The 24,329-nt window shown below is 45.1% G+C and overlaps 1 protein-coding gene across 3 annotated transcripts in view; it reads right to left on the minus strand.

Annotated features, from left to right (window-relative positions):
• The window catches only part of SLC6A12 (solute carrier family 6 member 12), a 37,716-nt gene that overhangs the window by 4,331 nt on the left and 9,056 nt on the right, over positions 1 to 24,329 (minus strand). For all 3 annotated transcript variants that reach the window (XM_090144970.1, XM_090144972.1, XM_031589855.2), the window contains exons 3-14: positions 21,950 to 22,084; positions 20,087 to 20,227; positions 18,155 to 18,242; positions 16,618 to 16,750; positions 13,693 to 13,827; positions 12,071 to 12,174; positions 11,016 to 11,140; positions 10,741 to 10,853; positions 10,006 to 10,143; positions 8,928 to 9,030; positions 2,835 to 2,935; positions 1,578 to 1,748 (exon numbers count right to left, since the gene is read on the minus strand). In XM_090144970.1, coding sequence (XP_090001096.1) covers positions 1,578 to 1,748; positions 2,835 to 2,935; positions 8,928 to 9,030; positions 10,006 to 10,143; positions 10,741 to 10,853; positions 11,016 to 11,140; positions 12,071 to 12,174; positions 13,693 to 13,827; positions 16,618 to 16,750; positions 18,155 to 18,242; positions 20,087 to 20,227; positions 21,950 to 22,084 — 1,487 coding nt within the window. The remainder of the gene's footprint in view (positions 1 to 1,577; positions 1,749 to 2,834; positions 2,936 to 8,927; positions 9,031 to 10,005; positions 10,144 to 10,740; positions 10,854 to 11,015; positions 11,141 to 12,070; positions 12,175 to 13,692; positions 13,828 to 16,617; positions 16,751 to 18,154; positions 18,243 to 20,086; positions 20,228 to 21,949; positions 22,085 to 24,329) is intronic.

Raw genomic sequence — 24,329 nt, forward strand, 5'->3', positions numbered from 1 at the left:
GGAGATTTCATGAGGTTGGCTTTGATTATCCCCTGAATCAGCCCAGGCTTGGTAGCTGGCTCCTTCCTGCATGCCACAAGCACCCATTTGGAAATTTCTTCATAATAAGATAACTGAGAGGTCCTTGAAAATTACAGATAATATAACCTAAACCAGGGCAAATAGAAAATGCTAGTCTGAAACTGGCTGAAGCAATTTCTTGATGTGCTGTAAAATAAGCATTAGCACCACTTAGAGGAGCATTCTAGTCTGAGGACTCAAAGAACTTTGCAACAAGTGAGGCATCTTGCCTGTTCAGCAAGCAGGACGTTTAGGCAATCACTTCACAGACAGCCCTGAGTCCTCATAAAGGCATGTGAAGCCTCTGAGCTGTCAGGAGTCAGATGCAGTGTCAGCCATCAAGACCATTTTCAAACTGGCTGTGGGATAGGAAAGGTGCAGGGTTGCTAAGTGGTCTGAAGCACAAGACAGGGCTAGTTAGGATTCCAGATCTGAACTTGTAGCAAACCATATCATGACAGCTTGCCACAGGATTGACTTACAGTGTCTTGCATTGGGAGGGATACATTTCCAAATTGAAATAGCTAGGGAAGTTAAAAGGTTGAAAGGTTGAGGTGCCTTTCCTTAAATCTGTGTTCAGTGGTGAAGAGAAATTACAATTTATCTTCCACTAAGCCATTTTATCAAGAAGTATAGCAGCCAGCTCCCTCCCAACCTCGTCACCTCTTCATGGCCACCAATAGCAATCAGCATCATAGCCAAAGGCAGCAAAAAGGAAGATATTTAATAGGACTGTATTCCTCCTTCACCTCCCCGCCTGTATGGCTTATGCCCCTCTCACTTATTCACTGAACTTTCATCATCACTTTCCCCATCTGGGTATTTCACTTGAAATTCTTCTGAGCCTGAGACAGACATTAGCCAGTTCTGCAACAATTTCTTAGACAGTTGTCCCAGGCCTACAGTTAGGCGAGTATAGGCTCGGCCATGGTAGACCTTTGTAGGTCTGTGAGCATCTCCTCTTTAATAGTCATGTGCAGTTTCTTCAAAGAAAATAACACAATCATCACTCAGGACTGAAAGGGGAGCAGAGGCAAGGGACATGAAAAAAAAAGGTAAAACAGATCTTGGTTTTGTACCTGATTTGCACTGGCACGAGTCAGTAAAGGAAGAGAAGTAAAAGATGGTGTTATGCCATTTTTACTAACATTGTCAGCATGTCAAACCAGTCAGCATGTGGCCTCAGATAGCACACACTGGGAGGCCCTCTGTCATCCAGAGGAGCCAGCATTAGAGGTGTTCTGCCCATATCTGTCTACGCTTTGCATCATGAATGGTAGCACCATGTCTCATGGAAAACCCTGGAGAACTGATGATCAAACTGAAAGCTGTGCTGAGAACCTCCAAGCCCTACATGTTGTCAACAATAGCTGTAGGGCATTCTGGGGAAAAGGCACTCACACTTCTCCTTGCCTTCTCAGAGGAAAAATGTGCAATGTGTATCCTCCCCAGGGCCCTTCCCATGAGCTGTCATAGGGAAGCAGCAGCAATTCACCCAGTGACCACAATCTCAGTACCTGTTTCAGGGATCCCTTGGTCCTCAGAAGGATGAAGATGATGTAGAGAGGAATGCAGACCATGGAGGAGAGTGCCATCAGCCAGCCCAGCACGTAGCCCCAGGGAGGGTACACGTAAGAATTGTTGTATTTCAAGGGTGTGTACTTGATTAGGGAGAACAAGAAGACAGCCTGGGGAACACAGAACACAAACATAGCCAGGGCATAGGGAGCAGAGGGAGTGAGGCAGTCCAGCCCTACACGTGCCAGCTAGGTGGCAATGAGTGTGCTGTTGTGCATGAGCTAGCATAGCCATTGCTCACTGCAACAAGCCAGAGCTTGATGTATGCTGACTGTGTGCACAGCTTTCTCAGCCAGGACCAGGCTTCTCTGCAGGCTCCCTGTGGGTTCAACCTAAGTAAAACTGGCAGCAGATATGAGGGTCTGGGAACACAGAGACTGAAATTTAGTCATATTGAGGTCAGAAACTGTTGCTGTCCTTTTCAGAAGCATTTCAGAAGTACCAGGCACAGATACATCCATCTTGGGGGTCTCTGGCCACAGAACACTCAAATAATTTGGGCTTAATCAGACTTAGTTGGAAAATTCCCCCAATATTTAATTCCTAGTGGACTCCAAGGACAGAGGAACAGAATTCTTATGTAAACTGTAGCTATATATCCTGTGTTCTCACTAATGAAAAGGAAACAATCCACAAGATCAGATGTGGAATCAGAATTTGGCACAGAAAACTTGTAAATGTCAATGAAGTAAGACTGGACATGAACTTTAAAGAGGCAGGAACTTATCCTTGAAGTTTTTTGTTGTTATTTTGTTTGTTTGTTTTGTTTTTAATGCAGTTGTCTGAAAAGTTTTTAAAGAGATTTAATAACACAGAAAGCAAATGGCCATAGAAAGATATTTCTGAGCCATGGGAGGTTGCAGGAACATGGGCTGAAGCAATTTTTTCAGAACAGTGTAACACTCACCAGTCTTCTATTCAAAAGTAACTTGACCAAAGCTCTTCAGACTTTTAGGATACATTTTCCTTTGCCTTGTCAGTAAACAAGTGGCTTTTCAGGCTTAATTAATTTTCCAGGCAAAAGATAAGGCTTTACAAAGGAAAAAAGTTGACACCTCAGCTATGGACAAACTTGTACTTCTCCACAAGGAGCTTGATAAAATGACAGTAGCACCTTGAAGACAAATCAGCCTTTCCTACAAAGAATGTGGGAACCCAGAATAATATGTTATGTTGTCATAACTGCACGTACTTACCAAGCACAGACCCGGGGTGAACACCAGCCAGCATATCTTGATCAAAGGCCACGGCCGATAACCAATCATGTCCTCAATGTTGTCGTAGAAGCGGTTGGCACCTTGGCCACCAGCCAGCACAGAGACAAAGTCAGAAGTGAGGAGGTAAGATCATTGCTGTTTCCTTCAATCACAACTCACATCAGATCCCATATTTCTTTATCCTCAGTGTTTCCTCCTGGCAAAAAACATGGCTACCCTAATAAGAGCATGTGACAGACTTTCCTGGTATCCAAAATGCTCACCTGTGGCTAAATACAGATGGAGGCTTTTAATTTCAGCCTTAACTTTCCAGAAAGCTTGACATAAAATAAATAACCTGTCCCTCAGACAGCAGCAGCTGTAAGTCAGAGAATTCAGCCCCTAGCATGAGGGGTATTTGGTTTACAGGTCAACAAGGGAAAGCTCTTGCAGATGGAGCAGATGGGAATGTGTGAGTCCAGAGTGATGCAAGAAACAAAGAGAGCAGGGAACACCAAATAAAACCCTCTCTTTGTTACCAGCTCAACAAACCAAAGAGTTTATGTCAAGAATCCACACTGAACTGGGTGTTTTACCTGTCACCAAGAGCCTGCTTTCCACAGAATATTTATTTTTTGGTATAAAACCAAAAGACCCGGAAATCCAAACTGTGCTAGAAAACAGGTCTTCCATCTGCAAGTACTGCTGTTCTGTTCAATATAAGTTAATCTGTGGATGCCTGATCTCTTCCTTCTCTCACTGTTCACCTAAGTTGCATGACTGGCCCATTAAATTAAAGTCTAACTTCCGTACACACATCACAACACCATGGAAAGATCTGACCCTGTGTTCAAGAAAAATTCGGAGGGTTCCAGTTAATGTCAGGGTTTAAAAATAAATCAGCTTCTCTTACATAGCCAATAGTAGCCTGCACCCACCTGAATCCCATGATGCAACAGAGTGGGATATACCTCTAAAGAGCATCTAAAAATCATTCCACAGATCAGACCCTATCCACTGACTCTTCTCAAACCAAAGCATAAACTTGAAATGCATGCAGTGATATACAGAGGAGACAACATAATGAAAGTGGAAATCAGCAGATCTTCTAGCTCTAGGATGTCTTCAAGGAATAAGATCCCATAGATCATAGATCCTCTTAAGAATGAACTCATAAGAATGCATTAAGATCTTCCTAACTACTAGAGATACTAAATCAGACTTTTTCAGGTAAAATAGGGCAATAGTATTAAACAAAAAGCTGTTGCCCGTAGAAATGGTTACTGTATTTGTCTTATTGAAGTTTTATCATAGTGCTTAGCTGATAAAGAATGGCTTCTGGTTTTAGGGTTGTTCATCCCACTGTGAACTCATTGCCAGGGTTCCTATCTCCAAATGAACTGAGACCTTGCTTCCTTGCATCTTGATACCAGAAGGCTGGGTAAAAATTTATCCTAGAGGACTTGCCACACTACCATGTGCTTAGTATTTAATGTGCTTTGTTGTGTTACATTTTTCCGTCTTAGGACCAAGTCCTAAGATCTTTTCCCTTTGTGTGAATTCTACAAAAGCATATTAAGCATGTTTTTCTATTCTGTAATTCTTTGTGTTATTTTCTGTATCCCATGACTAATGTTTGCAGGAAAGCTTCCTTAAAATCAGCTTTTGAAGCATTTAGGAAAGAGGGATGGGGAGGAGCACGTTCTTTGAATACCTCATGGTTCCCATCTTGAGTTGGCAAGTTAACAAGTAGCTTCCAGCAAAAACAAGCTGCGCATATCAAGGGACACGCAGCCTTTCGTAGGAGCCCAGCCTACATCAGAAAACAGAACCCTAAAACTTCCATGCTACAAATCCCATGAGGCTTCAGATAATGTTTCTGAAAATATGTTGGGGATGAAGGGGAGATAATATAAAAATATGTTCTGCCACAAAACCAAAATTTTCCACGGGGTAGAAAAAAAAAAGGAGAGTGAGATAAATGATATGGCTGCAGCATAGCGCAGTCTCTTACACCGTACAGTGTTTCCACAGAAACACACCATGATGTCAGATATACGATGGATAAATTAATTCACACTGACGGCTGAAGTCAGTTTCACTGCAATTTTTGGATCTAAGATCTAGTGATTAAAGAAACACAAAGATGCCAGGCCAAAAGAAAGACACACGTCTATTCTCCATTAAAGAAACAACACAAACCTTACAGCTAGCTATAGCATGTGTCCACCTGTTCTCATCCTTATTCTCTGTAGTATTCCCATCAGGTCCTGTGTTTCCAGGACCACTGTGGCAAGCAGTAGGGTGTTGTGGTGAAACACGATGGACACTGACATGAACAGCCTCAGAAAGTACATTAATGGGAGCTTTTATATGTTCGGCTTTTCACAAGATATGGAAAAGTAATCAAGCTAAAAAAATCATCAATCACTCAGCATTGGCTTTTTGTACAACTTAGAAGCTAGAGAATTTGTGCAGTCCCCCTCTCTTCCCAGAATATTAGAAGTAGCTTATAACAACTGCAAGAAATACCCAAACTGAAAGGGACTGAGATTTTTCTTTTCTTCCACACCCAGAAACAGTGTGTTTCACAGATGAAGTATATAGTCCAGGAAATATTTTTCAATATGTCCTGGTTTCAGCTGAGATAGAGTTAATTTTCTTCCTAGTGGTCGGTATAGTGCTGTGTTTTGGATTCTGGATGAGAATAATGATAATATACTGATGTTCTAGTTGTCACTGTGAAGTTCTGCACAGAGCCAAGGACGTGTGTGCTTCTGGTGCTGCCCTGCTAGTGAGGGAACAGAGTGAAGAGAAGGAGATGGGAGAGTGCAGAACCAGGACAGCTGACTCAGACTGGCCAAAGGGATACCCTGTACCATATGGTGTCATGCTGAACAGCAAAATGGAGAAGAGTTGGCCGGGAGAACTATTGCTGCTCAGGGAATGGGTTGCACATCAGTCAGTGGGTGGAGAGAATTGCACTGTGCATCACTTGTGTAGTATATAATTATTATTATTTATTTTCTCTTATTTTTCTGTCTGATTAAACTGTCTTTATCTTAACCTACAAGTTCTATCTTTTTCCCTTTCTGTCCCACATCCCCTGAGTGAGGAGAGAGGGCAAACAAACAGCAGCATGGTGCTGGGTTGTCTGCCGGTTTAAATCACAACACAATACATCCTGTTTGAACTGTTAGTGTAGAGCCTATGACAAAAGCCTCTCTTTTAAATATTTTCTCCCAAGCTGCATTTATTTGCATTCATCTTACTGAATTTCATACACAGAAAGTCAGTACATGATGACCTTGATGCCACGCCACAGCTCTGAGCTTGTGGCTGCTCTCTTGCTGTCTCAAACCTGCAGTGCCCATGCCTGTGCCAAACCCATGAAAATGCTGGCAGGACATTTGCTGGGGCACTGCGGGAACCGTGTGCCATTTGGGTACCAGGTGCTTTTAAAGAGCCTTTGCAATCCATAAATAACAATGTGAGGTTGCCTGTAGCAGGGGCATCCAAGAGGATAAAGCAAACTCAGCTAGTGCAGGCCTGATGGGCAGGATCCAGCCAGGAGGAGCCCGCTGCTGCTGCTGGTAGACACACTGCATGTGAGCAAGAGAGGAAGATTTATACCAGCACAACACAGATTCACCCTGCAGCCACCCACAGGTGCCTGCTGGCATCAGTTTGCTTTAGCTTTGTAAACAGTTCTAATGGTTTCAGCCCCAGCTCTCATGCAGCGATGGAGGCACATGCTTTCTCCTGCAACAGCTTATCCTAATATGCATGCTGTGACTGCCTGAAAAACAAAAACATCACTCCCATACCATGTTTCTGTGGCATCATGCTGCAACCCCAGTGCACAAGAAGAGTACCCACTTATATGAGGGCTGTGTTGCCAAAAATGGAAGGGACACAGGTGGGGAAAGAAACCAAATCACCTCTGTCCCTCCCTGCAGCAAACAGGAGTGGCAGGTGGGATGCTGTGAGGTTCTTGTGCAGGGAGAGAGCAGTACGTGAGGAAAGCCTTAGATCTGAACAAGAGCATCTGCCTGTCAGCAGATGGAGGCTGCCAAGTGGTGGGCGGCTGGCGTATGTGCTGGGAGAGGGGAAACTCAGAGCACGTATTTGTGTTAGCGAAAACGCTGTAATTCTTCACAGTGTAAGCAAGTGGCTTGGTCCTGCCAATTCTGAGGCTGGGAAAAAAGCAGTAGTTGGCACTAGGCACATCTTTTTCACTAAGGTGGCCTGTCTCAGCCTACTATCTGCATCTCAGCCCAGAATCAGACCCATGGAATGGCTACTTGCCATGAGGAGCAGGGCAGAAGAAGGGAAGAATGGGCAAACTGTAATGTAAATTTAATGTAGCTCAGGGTGGTGATAGCGAAGCCTGTTATGCATGGATGGAAATCTCCTTCTCCTTAGAAATCTCACAGGGAACTTACAGAAGTTGATTAAATTCAAATCTGGCCAAGGTCTGGCACTGCAAGCTCTCACTTGAGTTTCCCTCCCAGGATATCTCTCTAGAATAAATCTCTCCTACAGACACATTTCTTGCATCCCTGGAAGGTCAAACACAAGCAGCAGAACCTGCTCCCATTTCAGTGAGAGAGAAGTCCTTCCAGACCAGAAATTGGTTTGATTTGTTTGAGTGTTTGGAGAACATGACATGAGAACATCTTTATCAACAATTGCACTACAGCCATGGCAAACTCTGTAAAACCACATATACCAAAGAAACCAAATGTGGACTGACTGTTCTCCTATCTCTTCTGAAGTAAGATCTGTGGAGCAGAAAAAGGAACTGGCAGGTGGCAAGTTCAAAATAAGCCAAAGTTTGTGATTCTTCATACCACAACAGACCAAGCTGTGGAACTATTTGCTGTAGGGCTTTTTGGATGGTAAATGCTTATATGAGCCAACTAGAAAAAAATACAGAAGATAAATAGGAAGATTTTACTTTTGGCCCTGGAAATCCTTGAGTTACAAGTTTTTAGAAGTTGGAAGAATATTCCCAGAAAATATCATTGCTAACTTACTATACTCCCCCTATACTCCTCCCTAAATATCCATGGCTAGCATAAAAAAAAAAAGATATGAATGATGCCTGCAATGTTTTCGTAAGGTTGATCAGGACACACTACCTGGTGCAGCAAAGAGCCAGCAGGTGTTGCTCTTGGGGATGCTGTCATTTTGGTCTCATCTTTATGACTTTATGCTATCCTTGAAGATGCTGGACTGCCATATCAAGAAACCTGTGGATGTGGCACTGAGGGACATGGGTTAGTGGGCATGGTGGTGATGGGCTGATGGTTGGACTAGATGACCTTGGAGGCCTTTTCCAACCTTAATGATTCTATGATTCTATTATGCCAAGGACAGGAAGCCTCTGCTCCATAACACACAAAACTAACCCCTTCTCCTGGAAACCACCAGCCTCCGTGTGTACTTCAGTGAGGTGGACTGCAGCCTGTTGGGCTCACACACTGCTCAGCAGGGCAGAGACCTTCCTGGAATACCACAGGTTTTTCTGCTTACTGCACACCAACAAGTAACTGGTTTCCTTCTGGTAGTTCACTGAGCTCAGCCTAATTCTGCTCTTGCATGGTTTGGTCCTCACTGAGTGCCAAGGCAGTCCCATTCATTTCTTTTGGGACTGCCATCACAGCCTGTGAAAAATATAAAACATGCATCATCACAGAAGGGGCACACAGCAAGTCTGTATTCCAGCACTTTGTGTGAAACAAACTGGAAGGATTAAACCAGAGGCACAGGGTACAGACTGAAACAGAGTCTGATGAACAGCAGTCACTGCTCTGTAGCTAGTTTTCTAACCCATAGGAGGAATAGAAAGAGCGGCAAGGTAACACAAGATAAGGAAGCCTCAGAGATGGAAAAGTCATTTCCACTCTAAATGTAGAGCAGTTAAAAAATGTTGTGGGGAAACTCTCTGGAAACCAGACAAGAAAGAGGGTAATTACAGCATTTCTTTGCTTCCTAAGGGAATGGTGAATCTTTTCCATCCACCTCCACTTTTCCACCCCCAGCCCTAGCCTTGAGAAGCAGCAGCACAGGTTTTTGTCCTCTACTTACCGTAAACCCATCCTACACAGATGACTTCAAAAATGGCCAGGAATAGCAGGCACGTGCCACTAGCAGCATAGTAATCAAAGAGCTGAAAGATGTACATCCCACCCTGTAATAGAGGTAGAGAAAAGGGAGTCATGGCAGGTTTCTATGTCCACAGGAGCACTTTGTTATTGGTTTGGGTTTGTTTGTTAATCACCTAGCAAGTTTCCAGCATTACTTCAAAACACTATGGCAGTGAAAATCTGTGCATCTAAGAAACTGGGATCCTGTTTGCCAGGATATTCAGATGATACCTTATTTTGCCTGCATCCAGGTTTACATATTTCTCAAGGTCCATACCCCACGATGGCAGGCACATCGCTTCCTGCTGCCCCTACCTCTGGGTTGAGCCCTGTCTATTTGCCATCAGCTAGCTCTATAATTCAGTCGCCTCATTTTCCAAAGAGAAAGCCATGCCAGCAGAAGTCAAGCAGATGCTTTCCAAGGGTGCTGAATGACTCTAGCCACTGACGGAGTAGTGGAATCCCTTCATCCCAACATATATAAGGTGGTGTCCTGCAACAATGGGTGTAGATGCCTCCACACGAGGGGCATACCAAATCCATGGAATGCCTGAGTTCAATTTCTCACAGTTGAAACTTTCTTGATCAAATGCATGGCATTGCATCAACACAACTCTGCTGCTTCTGGTCCAGAGACAACAGGCTCTCCCTTGGCTCAGGAAAGATGCTGCTGCACTCATTACCCCATCCTGCCCTCCTGCCACCCCGCTTCTCATGCAAAACAGCCATCAATTGATCACTGCCCTTAGAACAGCTTCTGAATATGCAGCTCAGCTTGCTTGAGCAAGGGTATTTGCATAAGGCAGCCTTATCAAGCTGCAGGGCTGTCTCTGTGACTCCATAACAGGTGCAGGAGCATCACACCATCAGCAACACTGGCTGAGAGACACCTGCTAATGCATTAAAAATGAAGGATAAACAAAAGCATCAAAGACAAGCCTGCTGCCTCTAAGTGCTCCTTCAGAGCAGTCATGCAGGATTTCTGGTGTCTGGTTGTAGCCCAACTCCACCTCTCTTACCTCAGTGACCAGCAGTAAGCCCAGCAGGTAGCACATCACTGCAATGGCCAGGATCAGCAGCTCCCGACGTCCCTTCTTTCGAAACACTCCCGGGAACATGTCAATAAGAGCTGTCACCATGCTTTCCACACAGACAAACTGCAGGAGAATATAGGTTACAAAGCCCAGTCTCCCCTTCCCCAAGAACATGTTCACTGTCCTTTTCTCCTCAAGACTTGGAGACTTCTTCCAAGACAGCTAGGCCAGCGTGAAGGAGAACAATCAACAAGGTGAGGAAAGAGGGGACTTTGATTCAGAGAACAAAGAGAAGTGGAGGTTCGAAGGCTTAGGTGCTACAAAGTATAGCCTGAACAGAATGCCCTGCTTGGCAGCCAGGCCAGGACACCCCCTCTCCCCTTGAGCCAGCCTACCAGGGTTTCACACCGCTCTGCTGGGTTTTCCTCCTGGAGTACTGGAGGGTAAGAGGTGGATGCAAGACCATTGCCCCTTGCAGCTGGAGATGTGCTGGGACACCCTCACATATATGTGAGGATAAAGATGCCAAACAGAGATGCCACCACAGGGCCTCTCTTCAGCCCTGGCTGTGAGTATAAAAGAGCTGTGGACAGTGTGGAGAAGGTATCTGAGGTACCAGCAAAGCATATAACCACCTAATCCTTTCCCACAGGCATGAGGACGTGCACAGAGTGTCAACAGACACTTAGGAGTTGGAGAAGGGGGGTTAGTTTGCTGTACCTGGCTGTCCAGTCCCAAGAAGATCAGCATGAGGAAGAAGAGGCAGGACCAAAGCTGAGACACGGGCATCATTGTTACTGCTGTTGGGTATGCTATGAAAGCCAGGCCAGGACCTGCCAACAAATAGCAGCATGACCACATCTGAAAGCACTGGTCCTGCAGACCTCACTGCAGACAGCACAGCAACAGAGGATGTAGATAACATCTTGGGCTTCACTTCAGAAAAGCCCCCCTCCCCAACCTCCTCAGGCTCAAAGTCTGCTGGAAAAGCCTACCTGATTCAGCCACTTCCGCAATGGGTACACCCTGCTCTCGAGCCATGAAACCCAGCACAGAGAAAATGGCAAAGCCAGCAACAAAGCTGGTGGCACTGTTCAGGAAGCAGAGCATAATGCAGTCCCTGCAGGAGGAGATGAGAGAGCACACTGTTTCCCTTTGCACAGCGGGCCCACTTAGTGTCACTTCCGTACTCAGCTTCCCCAAGCACAGAGGAGTATCAATACTGCTCTTCAGCTCCCTCCAAAGTAACCATCAATTGCTATGGAGAAGTGCAGGTATGCAAAGTATTTAGGCTGGAGAGATATCTAGAGCCATGCCAGCAGTGTAAGGCACATAAGATACTAGAGGAAAGTGTCAACAGACTGCTCCATGGGTGACAGACACATTGTGGAGTGCCGTGGGAAAAGTATTAATTGCCTGGCCAGCAGCCACAGCAGCACCTCTTTGAGAAGGGCAGAAGAGATGACTGATGTCTCCAGAGCACTGTAAAATTTTCCCATCTGCGGTGGAGCAATACTGGAAGTAATAACAGAGCCCCATCTCCACAGGACTTTGAAGAATGTGCCAGAAACTGTCTTGATGGCTTTACTGAGCTTCATGTCAGGCCATGGAGAAAATAGAGCTGTAATTCAAGGGCAAGGAAGAGGCCAGATAGACTTGATTAATCTCCTTGATAGGATCAAAATGCCACTGGCAATACATTACCCTGCTGTTAGTGAAGAATTAGAGACAGGGGGCCCAGCCATCATCATCTTTGTATCATTTCCCCTACCTAGCAAGTGACAGCACAGATAGCTGTGCAGCCCCTGCTCACTCGCCCCATTGAAACAGCCTGTGGTATCACCACAATGGCTGGGCATACTCATATCCATTCCTCTTCCTCCCTATTGCCCTAGCAATCTCAATCCCTATGCTGAATCCATCCCAAACTACGAGCACATCCTTATTCAAAATAGCATTGCCCAAAGGTCTGTCTTCATCAGGCACAGCCCTGTGCAATTTGTCTCTGAGCAAATTTCCAGAAAGATCAAGGCACCTAGGCTTCTCTTACCTATAGCAGTTGTTAGTGTATTTGTTGTAGCTGCCCAGAGCTGTCAGGCATCCCTGGCATATGGCATATGAGAAGAGAATCTGTGTGCCTGCATCCATCCAGACCTGGAACAGAGAATATCAGTGGTCTCCAGACCTGGTGACAAAACAAACAAGTGGCTGTCCCATGCCCAGCAAACACCCCTCCATCAGAGCTGAACAAACTGTATGGGATAGGAGGACACAATGGATGCAGAAACTGGAATACATTTCCAGGAAACTGAACTATCAGATGAAAAGACCTCTAGGAAAAGGCTCCTGTGGGGTCTGTGTTTGCACATCAGAGTGACACAAGGGCATTGGCCAATGCTGAGTGGGCTCCTTCCCCTCTGCTCCATCCCTCTTCCCCAAGAAGGTCTTGGGGCCTTGGTCTCCCAAAGTGCTGCAGGGTGAAATCCAGCACTGCTCCCACTCCCTGCCATAGATTCAGGATAACAGACAGGAGGGAACACAGTCCTCTTTCTGTCTGTCTGTACACTCCCCCTCATTCTCTTTTTCCTCTAAGCAGCAGCAAACAGCCAGGCAGCTACAATTTGACAGCCTGCAGACAACCCCAGCCTGGGTACTGCTGCTCAGATCCACAGGAGTCTGTGGCATGGGTACACACACATATCCATCTTTGCACCCAAGCTTTGCACTCTCTAAAATCAATAGCAGGATTCCTCACTTCTGTTATGCTGCCTTGCTGCAGCCTGGAAAGACCACATTGGCTTTGTTTAGGCTTTAAAAGATTGGGAGGCTTTCAGTGAATAAACTCTGGCCACGAATAAAACACACTCAGCCTCCATTGCCCCCCTGTTATTTATTTCAATATTAAAATGCCATTTATGTTCGGCTGGCTCTTGTTTAGTGCACCACAGATTTTGTATTGACAACATATAATTGCATCTGAAAGCCATTTGGGGGAAGATAGTGTGTTTGGCAGCTGGTTTGGGAGCAGTTGGGGCTGCGGCCATCTGGGAAGATGCGGGAGGTAAGCTGAGGCTGTGGGCTAAGCATATTGCTTGGCTGCCTCCACAGAAAGATTTAGCAGCAGAATAATTAGCAGCAATGTCATTTAAATACCCTCCTTGGGGCTAGAGAGCTGCATTAACACCCTGGTGAAATGGTACATGCAGCCTGCATACGCTGCTCAGCCCTCCTGGGAAGGAAAGCCACCTGCTGTGATGGAGAAGTGTTGGGGTCTTTGAGATGGGGGTCCTGAGTTTGCCCACCTGGATGGGGGAAGAGATCTGACTGCATGTTGGGATGTGCACTGATGGCATGTGGTGGGTCCCAGGCAAACAAAGCTCTAAGCAGGCCTGAAGAAATGGAAAGTCGTAGATTGCTTCCCCCCCACCTTTCCTTAATTATTTGTATTTAAGACCCAGCAAAACCATCTGCTGCATGCTGAATATTTCATGCGCTCCTCTGATTTTGCTGAGCCCATGAGTAGCAGTGACCTAATATGCCCATATGCTGCAGATGTGAGCAGAGAATCTGCTCAACGTGGGGACCAGGCCCTGCTCACCCTGTAACGAGGTTCTCCCAGTCTGAAGGCCTCCCCCGAGAACAGGAAGACAGAACCTCATCTGCCCCACTCACCTGTGGGTCTGCTAGCCTGGAGACATCTGGCTTCAGGTAGAAAACGATCCCCTCAGCGGCACCCGGCAGCGTGACTCCCCGCACCAGCAGGATGACCAGCATGACGTATGGGAAGGTGGCAGTGAAGTACACGACCTGCAGGGAAACCAGGGAGGGTCGGCAGGGTGTGCAGCCATTACTTTGTTCCACCTGCAGCCCCCACCCAGTAGATGTCCCCAGAACTTCTCTGGCCACGGCCACTACTGCTAACGTGGATGTGGGATGGGAAAGGGATTAATCAAGGCTACATCTCAGCAGTGGTTTTGTTAATCTATGCTCTGTTCCTCACACAAGGTTTTGTCACTGGTTGCTCTTGCTATTTTCTCTTTCCAATCATCTTCATTTCCCTGCTCTCAAGCTGTTCTCTTCATCTTTCCAGAGCTGCAAAAGAAACCTACGTCTCTTCCTGTCACTGAGTTTTAATGAGGAGTTATTAAAATTGTCCCATTCCCAGCAAGGGGTTTCCAAATTAAACAGCAACTTTTGCTGCCCAATTTGACACTGCATTTCCAGGGGTGCTCATGACTCCCTCATTGCTCCAATGCCTCTGTGCTCATGGGTAAAAAATGGGGATACCTGGAGCCTAGAAGTCTGTCAAGAAAGCATATACCATTGTTTCTGTAAAGCTTTCTTTTCACATCTCCCTGCGTGCTATGTAAACAAATATTACAGTAGAATTAATCATCCCTGATCTATTGCCCAATATAACTTTTAGTTGCTGTTGTTTGCAAAACAGCCATAAGCAATCCGCAACTTCTTAACATTTATTCACTACTACAATTCATCCAAGTAAAATTAAAGCTTGTTTACTGTATGGATTCAAAGTGAGAGGTCAAAAATGAAGTTGTTGCTTCCTAGTGATAATTGGTCAAATCAGTCATGGTACTCAGCACTTCTGCTGCTCCCTGACTGAAAGAGAACAGGAGCATTTTTGGCACAAGAATGAAAATGTACCTTCAGAAATCACTTCTGGGGAACATCTGCACAGATCAACTGATTACATCAGGAAAGGAAAGATTGAAAGTGTACAGGAGTGGGCAAAATGAATAAGAGAAAAAGGCTTTCAATGAAATGGGTCTTCATGGGATTATTTGAAATTATTTTCCTGAGGTTACTATTGTTTCTTTAAGTTTAGACTCCTTAAATGACAGAAGCATAAGTACGAGAGTCTGGAAGGGTTATCTGATTGATGCAGCCCTTCAGACAAGCACAGCATTTGTTTACTCTGCAATGGGTAAACAAAATTATGCACATACCCAGAGTTTCTGGGACCTCCCTACTGCCTGTCCTAACGTGTATTCAGGGTTGAAAAAGAAAGGAACAGAGTTTTGTGATGGTGTTCCTATAAATCTCAATATAACTACCTGCAGAGCGGACTACTGGTCTGTCTGGCTTGTGGACTGGAACAAGAAAACCCACCCTGTGTTACTCACCTGGTCCATACACTTGACTAGGAAAAAATAAGTCCTGTATCCTAAACCTTGCAATGGGAAAATCTGTGGTCCCAGGAAAACCATGAAAGCTACTGCCTGCACTCGCTGAACTCTCACTTTCTGGACTGGGATCAAATTGGGTTTGGCAATGTCAGATTAAGTGAACTTCTTTAGCCTTCTCTCACAAGGCAAACTCCCTGCATCTGAGCAGCACTGGGCAAAGGAAAGGCATGGTGGGAAGAGGGCTGAGAGTTGATGGGAACCTGCAACAACTCAATTTCACTTCCACATAGACCCAGACTCACAAGATCAGAATGATAACTCTTGTGAAGGTGGCACTGTGTTAACAAAACAGCTTACATGGAGCATCAGAGATTGACAATTTAAAAGCCCCTCTCCCACAGATCTGGAGTCTTGCTCTCCCTCCTTGAGAAGTGGTGAAAGACAGGTCAGCACCAGCAAGAGGCTCTGGAGAGCAGAGCAAGCTCTTATCTTGTTCTATTAAAACAGTGGCCCATTAAAATGCAGTTTTAAGGTTGGAAGTAGGATTTGACACTGCAACAAACAAAGGTCTGCAGTTCTACAGCGAACATTTGTCAATATTAGGGATTATTTGGAACTTATTTGGAAGAAGGCTGTTGCAAAAAATTGGCTCCCCTCTCTTTGTTGCTGGGACATCTGCTGAATGCCCTTACGTTGATAACCTACCCATCTCATCATGGCCCCAGGGAGGAAGGATGCCCTGACCAAGTCAAGGCTATAGCAGAGTCCCTGACACCCACCCCGAGGCACATCACATTCATCCATACCAGAAGGATATACAGTCCACCTGACCTATGGGAACTGGAGCAATGGCTTCAGCCTCAAGAGCAGAATGCACAAAGACTTGCTGAGCCAAAGACCACAGAGCCAGAGAGAGTACAAAAGGGAGCCAAAAGGAAAGCACAAAGACATCTCTCCCACTCCAACTATTTTGCAGGATAAAGAAGCAGGAGAAATTAGTGATCTGTTTGCTGAGACAGCTGAAGGCAGAAGCTTCTCTATTTTGCTTAACTGTTTAATTATTGCCAGGGATAGAAAGCTCAATACTGAAGAGGATCTAGCTAAAAACATAAATAGGTCACACTGGGACAACACACTGATGAGTGAGTGGTTCTCAACGACATTTGTGGAGTATCCATCAGCCACTGTGTGTTGTCTGCAAGGACAAAGGTGACCTATGATTTCCATCAGTTCCCAGCTCTTCCACTGCTTTTCCCTCCCCGTTTTTCATCCTTCCTTTTATGGGTCAAATACAACCAATGTAAATCAATATGAACCCACCAGATTTTAAGTTTGACTTTGGTGCTGTGTGTCTCCAGTCTCTACTTCATGAAAAAGTAAGAGATTGGGAAAGAAATGTAAGATGGGTACAAGGAGGATTATGGATGAGGAGGACCATCTCTGTTCCTACTTTTCCTGTGGACTTGACACCTTTCCAGATGCAGAAGTAGCAGATGATCCATGCCAGCAGGAGACACAGAGCCAGCTCCCAGCGCACAGTGCCCAGTTTGTGAATACCATCCGTTAGTCCCAGGACTCTCTTCCTGCCGGTATCCAGGGACAGGGAGATAAGCATTAACACCCCAGATTCCATTAATCCAAATACACCTTTGACATTTTACCCCATGAAAAGACTAAACAGATCTATCTGGGCTCCCAGATGAGTGAATTACCCCAGCATTGCCAAGGGCTTGCTTCTCTGTTATTCCTGTGGATGCTGCTCCACTGCGCCCCGCAGCTAGCCCAAGCCCTCCAACCTTCCCAGCCCACTGCAGTGTGCCCACCAGACCCACACAGAACAAAATCATCACGTGCCCCTCACTGATCCATCACCCTGACAGCTGCTAAGTAGACACTTCTCCATCCAAAGCAAGCTACTAATGTCATCATCAACCCAAGGCCACTTCTTTCCTCTCACCTCCCCATACACTATGGACACCCCGCACATAAGTTAGAATTGTCTCTGCGTTTCCCATCTCCTTACTTCAGCCTCATTCTCTGAATACTCACCATCACCAAGATGGACAACAGCAGAGCTCAGCCCTGTAGCTCATGCAGTTCCAGCAGTCCAGACCCACACTTAGGATTCCTATGCACTCCTTCTTCCAAATCAACCCCCCTTGTGGCTCCCTTTGCATTGCAGCTTGTGCAAAAGCCCCAAACAACTATTTCTGAGAGGTAGCAATCCACAGATGTGAAGAACAGGGCAGGAAAGAGAGTCTGGCAACATGCAACCTTTTCTGCATCCATGGTCATACTTCATATTCTCTTTGCACTTTTGTTGTTGCAAGGGACAACCTCACTCCTCTCAGGGGCACTTTAAGAGCTATAGAAACAGCATGGTTCTTGCAGCGATTTCAAACTCTTTGGGCTGCAGTGAGAAGCCCCTCTAAGATGCTGGCCTGATGCACCTCTTTCATAGGTGATTCATTACCTCCAGACCCATGGCTAAGCCTTCCTGAGTGCCTATCTGGTGCCTCACCTATCTGCCTCAGATGTCTCCTTCCCATGTACAAAGACAGGGCAGCCAAACAGACCTCTTCCTTTGGAAAGATGTGTTCAGAAGAAGTGAAATGGCAGTTTTAGCCTTTCTATTTCACTGTAGAGGACTGATCAGTCCACCCTGGTCTCTTCTTACAGAGAACACCTGGCTTACAGAAATTCTTCATTTCTTTTGGTACTTCTTTTTTGCCCTGACATCTCAGTGCCAGAACATATGCATGTGTGCACACAAGCCCTTTAGGCAGGCATGCTACTGCAAGCAGCCTTCAGGGTACATTTAGTTCTGGAATCCATGATGATCTCCTTGGCAGCTCTGTGCACTGTGCTCCCTGACATGCCCCTCCTTCTGACACGTGGCACCCTACTTGATCCTATGGAATCCCTCCCACACTAGCATATTTCCTGGATGAGAGAGGATTCTGAACAGAAGAAAGGTGATCACGTACTCCCAAAACTCAACCACTGGAGAGGTGGCGTTTGCAGGCACAGTTCTGTTGTCCCAGTCGGAGCTATTCAGAAAGTCCACACAGAGATCTACCAAAAGAAAAGGAAGTCAGTGAGCCAGATAAATTTTCCAAGACTCCTCCATGAGGGATGCTCCTTCCCCACTGTTCCCTAACCTTCATGCTGACTGTACACAGACTTTTCACCCTGTGCTATAAAACATCTCATTAAACTTTTGTATCTCATTAAGCATCTCATTGAAGCCTGGCTCTCCCCAGCTATGTATTCCAGTCCAAGAGTAGGCAGAGAGCTTGGGTAAGGAGAGAGGGGAAGGGGAGAGCAGTTCCCTGCCAAATGGAAACCACATGACTGCAAAATGTAGATTACTGTGAAGAAGCCACCGTAGGTAGCCAAAAATAAAAAAGATAGAAAAATAAAAAAGATAGAAAATCCCATTCTCCTCACACACCACACATCATCTGCTATCCACACATACATGTGTATATTCTCAAACACCACAACTGCCTTCATGTTCCACTACACCATTCCCAACTCTGTCACATAGTGTAAAACTGCTGAAAATGGAGGAGATGCCGGGCATCCAAGAAATGCACTTCATCACGCATTTGGCAAGCATAAGATAGTCCACAGGAAAACAGAGGAATCCCAGCTCTGGCTGGGAAGCTTCAGCACATGAAGAGAACATCTGTGGTTTTCCCAACAAAACAAACAAACAAAAAAAAACTCCCCCCCCTCCCCTGCCCGTCCCCCCCAAAAAAAAACAAAAACAAAAAGCATGTCAGGGGAGCTAAAGGAATCAGATCCACTCTTTACAAAGATGCTTACCTCTGCTGTGATGTAGGGGCAGAGGAAGCTGTGAGTAAATAGCCCATAGGGCAGGGAAATTTAACACATCAAAGGAATGATTCATGACAAAATAAATAAATAAATAAAGGGCTTTAGCTGCTGCCAAAGCCCTTTCCATCCTGGCTTTGAACTGAAAGCAAAACAACCTGTTCAATATGGTAAAAAAAAAAAAAAAGCCTGCCAAGCCTCATCAGATCCATGAAAGTTACCTCATATCTAATTCTACTTCCTAGGAACAGCCCAAGTGTCTTAAATAAAATGAAAGCCTAGTCTTTACTTCTGGGCATGGTGTTGTGATCTGTAGGCATGAGGAAATGAGATCCCTGGCCAAGACAATGAAATTAGACCAGAAGAAGAGGGCTTCAAGAGTTTTGTGTTCCTTGTTCCTGCACTGGGAGACTCATACTGGCAAATTCTCCAATGCAGGTTTGGGCTGATTTCGCCAAAAGTGGAGCGTGCAAAAGCAAACAGCTGAGCTACTGCTCCAGAAGCTCAGAAGGAGCCAAGTAGCAAAAGGGAACTGTAAAATAAAGCCAGAGCTAATGAAAAGCTCTTGCCTTCTGAGGGAGACTCTAAATTGGCTTGAAAACTCTTCTCAACCCACGTATCCCATTTTCCAGAAAATGTGGATTGTTCAGTGAAATCTCAATAATGAAAGTATCTCCATGCAGAAATAGTCTTACTGTCCCCTTACTGCTAAGCATAAAGCCAGACCACTCACTCACTCTTCCTGGCCATTTGTCCATGGTGAATGAAGACAATTGCCTTCACAGGAATCCCACAGACCACAGTGCACCTCATGGGAGCAACCCCTCTGGACAGTACTCTGTGAAACCCACAGTACAACTACAAAATAATGTCAGAAACCAAGACATTCATCTACAGTAAAAATATTTTTAGACAAATGAAAAAGCATTTTCTACAAAATCCAAATAATTTCTGGGAATTAGGAAGGGAGAAAAGGAATCTATGAATCTGTGATTCTGTGATTGCATGAAACTATTTGAAAACTGAGACTCCGTATCCTACCTTTCCTCCCACCAGAAGCCAACCAGAGGAAGGTGTACCTGAGTTCCAAGGGTTATTGCAGCTGGCCCATGGTAGTACAGTGGTGAATGAGCTGAACAGGTAGAAGAGTGCCCAGGACAGTATAATGATATAGTAGATGTTTAGATAGACCTCAATGACTTGTGAAGAATATCCAATTCCTGTGAAGGAAAACAAAGCCTCTGAGAAGGCTATCAGAAACCAAATGTCTAAATTCATCCCCCACCCCCTCCCCAAAAACAAAAAAAAGGCATAGTCCACGCTATGGTAAGTAGAGTGTAATGCCAAGCACATAGGTCACTAGAGAATAGAGTAAGAGCTACCTCTAGGAAAGAGAAGGGATTTTATGGAGACAGGAAATGTTGCTGGTATCTCTAGACAGCTATATGGTGGAACAGAGGGAGAAAACTTTTCACTGATGAGAAAATATTTTTCTGATACTAGTGTGCTATTTACATTACACTGCCTCGCCTTTAGGAAAACAAGACGTATAGCCTTGAAAGAAAAAAAATACAGGTGAGTTTATGTCTTCTGGAAAGACTTGGGCAAGAAGGTTCTCACTGGTGATGTACACCAAGCATAAAATATGGTGATGGGGCAAAAGACCAGATATAGGATACAAGCTCTGCCCTTGGGTCCTTGGGTTCATCACTCACTGAGACACCAGAAAAGTCACTGGGTCAGAAAGCCTGAATTCATCTGCTGAAAACTGGCTGTGAGCACCCTTAGAGATACCATTGCTGTCTGCCTCCAGGCATTGTGCTGGTATTTAATTTGCCTGAACACAGGTATCTCTTTCCTTGGCACTGGTGAGGTTGCAGTATAAGTACTGTGTTCAGTTTTGGGCCCCTCGCTACAAGAAAGACGTTGAGGCCCTGGAAAGTGTCCAGAGAAAGGCAACAAAGATGTGAAGGGTCTGGAGCACAGGTCTTGTGGTGAGTGGCTGAGAGAACTGAGATTGTTCAGTCTGGAGAAGAGGAGGCTCAGAGAAGACCTTATCACACTCGAAAGGAGGTTGCAGCAATGTGAGGGTTGACTTCTTTTCCCAAGTAACAGCAATAGAAGCAGAGGGTATGGCCTCAAGTTGCACCAGCAGAGGCTCAGGTTGGATATTAGGAAACATTTCTTCTCAGAAAGAGCAATTACGCACTGGCACAGGCTGCCCAGGGTGGGGGTGAAGTCACCGCCCCTGGAGGCATTCAAAAACCATGTGGATGTGGCACTGAGGAACACATTTAGCAATATGGTGCTGTTGGGCTGACAGTTGGACTTAACAATCTTAGTAGTCTTTTCCAACCATTATGATTCTATGATTCTATGATTCTCTGTCCATAAAAATTAGTGTAATAGACTCTCCTCTGGGCAGAAGAATTGTGAAAGTTAAATTCATTAACATCTTAAAGCCATTTAGCAATCTTCTTCCATGAGAAAATTAGTTCCGGAGTCCTGGTTCTCACACTTGTCCCAGCCCAGCTCCAGGCTGTCAGTGTGGTGGCTGCAGCACAACAACCCCAGTATGCAGGACATCAGCCTCATTCTCTCTTCAGCATTTGTTCCAGCTTCCATGCAGGTGTTTGTCTGTCAACACACCCTCTTCCCCAGCACCACTCACCTTTAGTCACCTACTGGAATCACCTGTACACACAGCAGGCACCAGGAGAGAAAACAAGGCTGAAAGAGAAAGGAAGGGAGGGAGAATAGGAAAAAAAAAAAAAAAAAGGAAAAAAAAAAAGGAAAGAAAGAAAGAAGAGAGGAAATGTGGAAGAGAGAGAAAGAGAGGGAAAGAAAGAGAGAAAAAGAGAAGCAGAATAATGCTTCCAAAAGAGGCTCTGAGTCACTAATTTTTAGACGGTGCTGCCAGCAGTTTCTGTAAATTGACTCACCTTCAAAGATGGGACAGATCTTCCTCCAGGCAGTGACCCCTCCTTGGCTGGTGTACTGCCCCAGTGCTGTCTCCAGAAGGAACAGTGGGATCCCACAGGTGAAGAGGAAGATGAGGTAGGGGATGAGGAATGCTCCTGCAAACAGAGATCAGATACTGCCTCAGGAACCTCTTTAAAACCTTACCCTACACACCCCTTACAGATACCTTCGGCCACAGATGGAATCCTCTAGATGTAAACAGAAATATTTCCCTGAATTAACTGTATGGCCTCTGCCAAAGAGAAAGTTCTCTTACTTCATCTGTTCTTGGAAAAATACAAGTCTGGTCTGCCTCATGCTTCTGCAGTACTGCTGCATTTCTGTTGGCCAATGGCTAGAGGTAAGGTAGAGCTGTTTAATGGGAAAAGACCACACTTACAAAATTGTCCCCATTGTCATTCCCCAGCTTCGTGTTCACTTTCAGCAGGAGACAGGCAAAGCACAAGGAGCCCTTGCTTCACATAATTGCATTTGTTCTGCCTGTCCTGGGAGTCACAGAAAACTTGCTTGGAGGATATAAACCTGGAGACTGTGGCATTTCTTGATGAATAATAAATCTATTGGGGTATAAATTTGCTTGAGACAAATTTCACGTCAAATTAGACAAGTAGTTTGCATTGAAAGAACGGAAGTAGAGGGATGGCAAGAGAGTCTCTCTCTAGTATTTTCAAAATGAAAAAGTTTAACTTCTCTCTTTGTTTTTTTCATTAAAATAGAGTGAGGTTTCCACATTTTCACTCCCCTCCAAAGGCAGGCAGTAAAAGCAAAGCAGGTCAGGGTAGATGCCTTTTTGTCAGGGTCCTTCCATCACACAGCAAAATTTGGTCACAAGCATCTCCCACCACCAATGCCTGGGGAGCAGCAGTTTTGTAGACAGCAGAAATGAGGGCCTCAACAGGAACAGGCTTTGTCCCCAGGTCCCAGTTCTCCCCTGCCAGCACTGCCACTCGTGCTGAAATTCCTTCTCATGAAGGATAATTAGCAATTAGGAACATTTCCTCTTGTTTTTAAGCCAGCAATGTTACAATAACAAGCTGATCCAGATTTTCTCTAAACACAGCTGTGCTGTAGCTACAGGGGACCTGAGGTTGGAGGCAGGGAACCCAGTTCACAGCCTCCATACAGGTTTGCAGAGCAGGCAGTGGGAACTGCTTATGCTAAACCAGAGGCAGCTGCTCCTTTGCTTTGTTACAAGACCCCTTTGCAACAAATCTGCAGGACAATTTTATTATCCTGTGCATGCAGGAGCCTTCCAGCAGGCCAGACCCTCTCCTTTGGTATTACGTCTCAAAGGCTGACCTGTTTTATTCTGAGCAACAAGGGCTTTCTTATACGTTTCCTGTCTTGTCTCCCTTAACCTTCCCAGGCTGTTACCAGCTGATACTCCAGCTGCCATCTCCTCCCCTCTTTGCTTCTCCACTAAAGGAGGCTCAGCAAGAAAGGCCCCAGAAACAGAGCTCCTTTCCTTACAATTCTATAGCAACTACAGGATGCTGAGCAATTAGATCAAATTTGAAGTGAAACCATACACAAAGTTACAATTAGCACGATCTTTTTTTTTCATCGGTCTTTACAACTTTATAACTGTTTCACTGCATTGGAAGATAGAGAAAGGTAACCATTCCTAGACTGACAGCAGTGGAACACTTACAAAAGACAAACACCTTTTTTTGCAATAATGTCAAGGGCTTTTCCAATGGTAAGGATATATTTTAGTGTCATGGGAAAGACAGCATGTTGTCCCATACTAGTTTGTTGACCATTTGTTTCCCTGGAGCACTGGAGAAAGAAATGTTTCCCCTACAGTCGTAGCATATTTTCTGCAATGGCAGTGTGTGAGTTGGAAGAAAAGGACTTTCCTGTCCTAATCTTTCCCAAACCTAGCCTTGTTGGCCTCTGAATTACAGCATCAGATATTCTAAAGTAGTTCAATTTAAAACAAACAAACAAACAAAAAAAAACCTTTAAAATAAAAATTAGCCTTTCCGCACTAATCAGCATACAAATTGCAAGGACTACTGGACTGGATAACATAGACATACACTATATAAAGGTATCATCCAAGCCCAGGAAAGAACTTTCCATGCAAAAGACATGACCTTTCTCTCAAATCATCACTGCAGAATGGGTTGTTCAATAATGTGCAGCACCAGCATTAGGTATCCTGTGCTTTTCTGACTTACTTACAGCCATCAAAATCTCGAAGAAGGAAACTAAAGAGTATGCTAAAAAAAACTATCCCAGGTTCAAGTAAAGACTCTTTCTATTTTCTTAAACCATCTTCTTATCCAACCCCCATCTGGCTCAGAGGTGACATTGTATTGACTCCAGCTTGATTTG

This window comes from Phasianus colchicus, chromosome 1, assembly GCF_987193195.1.
Source record: "Phasianus colchicus chromosome 1, bPhaCol1.hap1.1, whole genome shotgun sequence".
Taxonomy (NCBI): Eukaryota; Metazoa; Chordata; class Aves; order Galliformes; family Phasianidae; genus Phasianus; species Phasianus colchicus.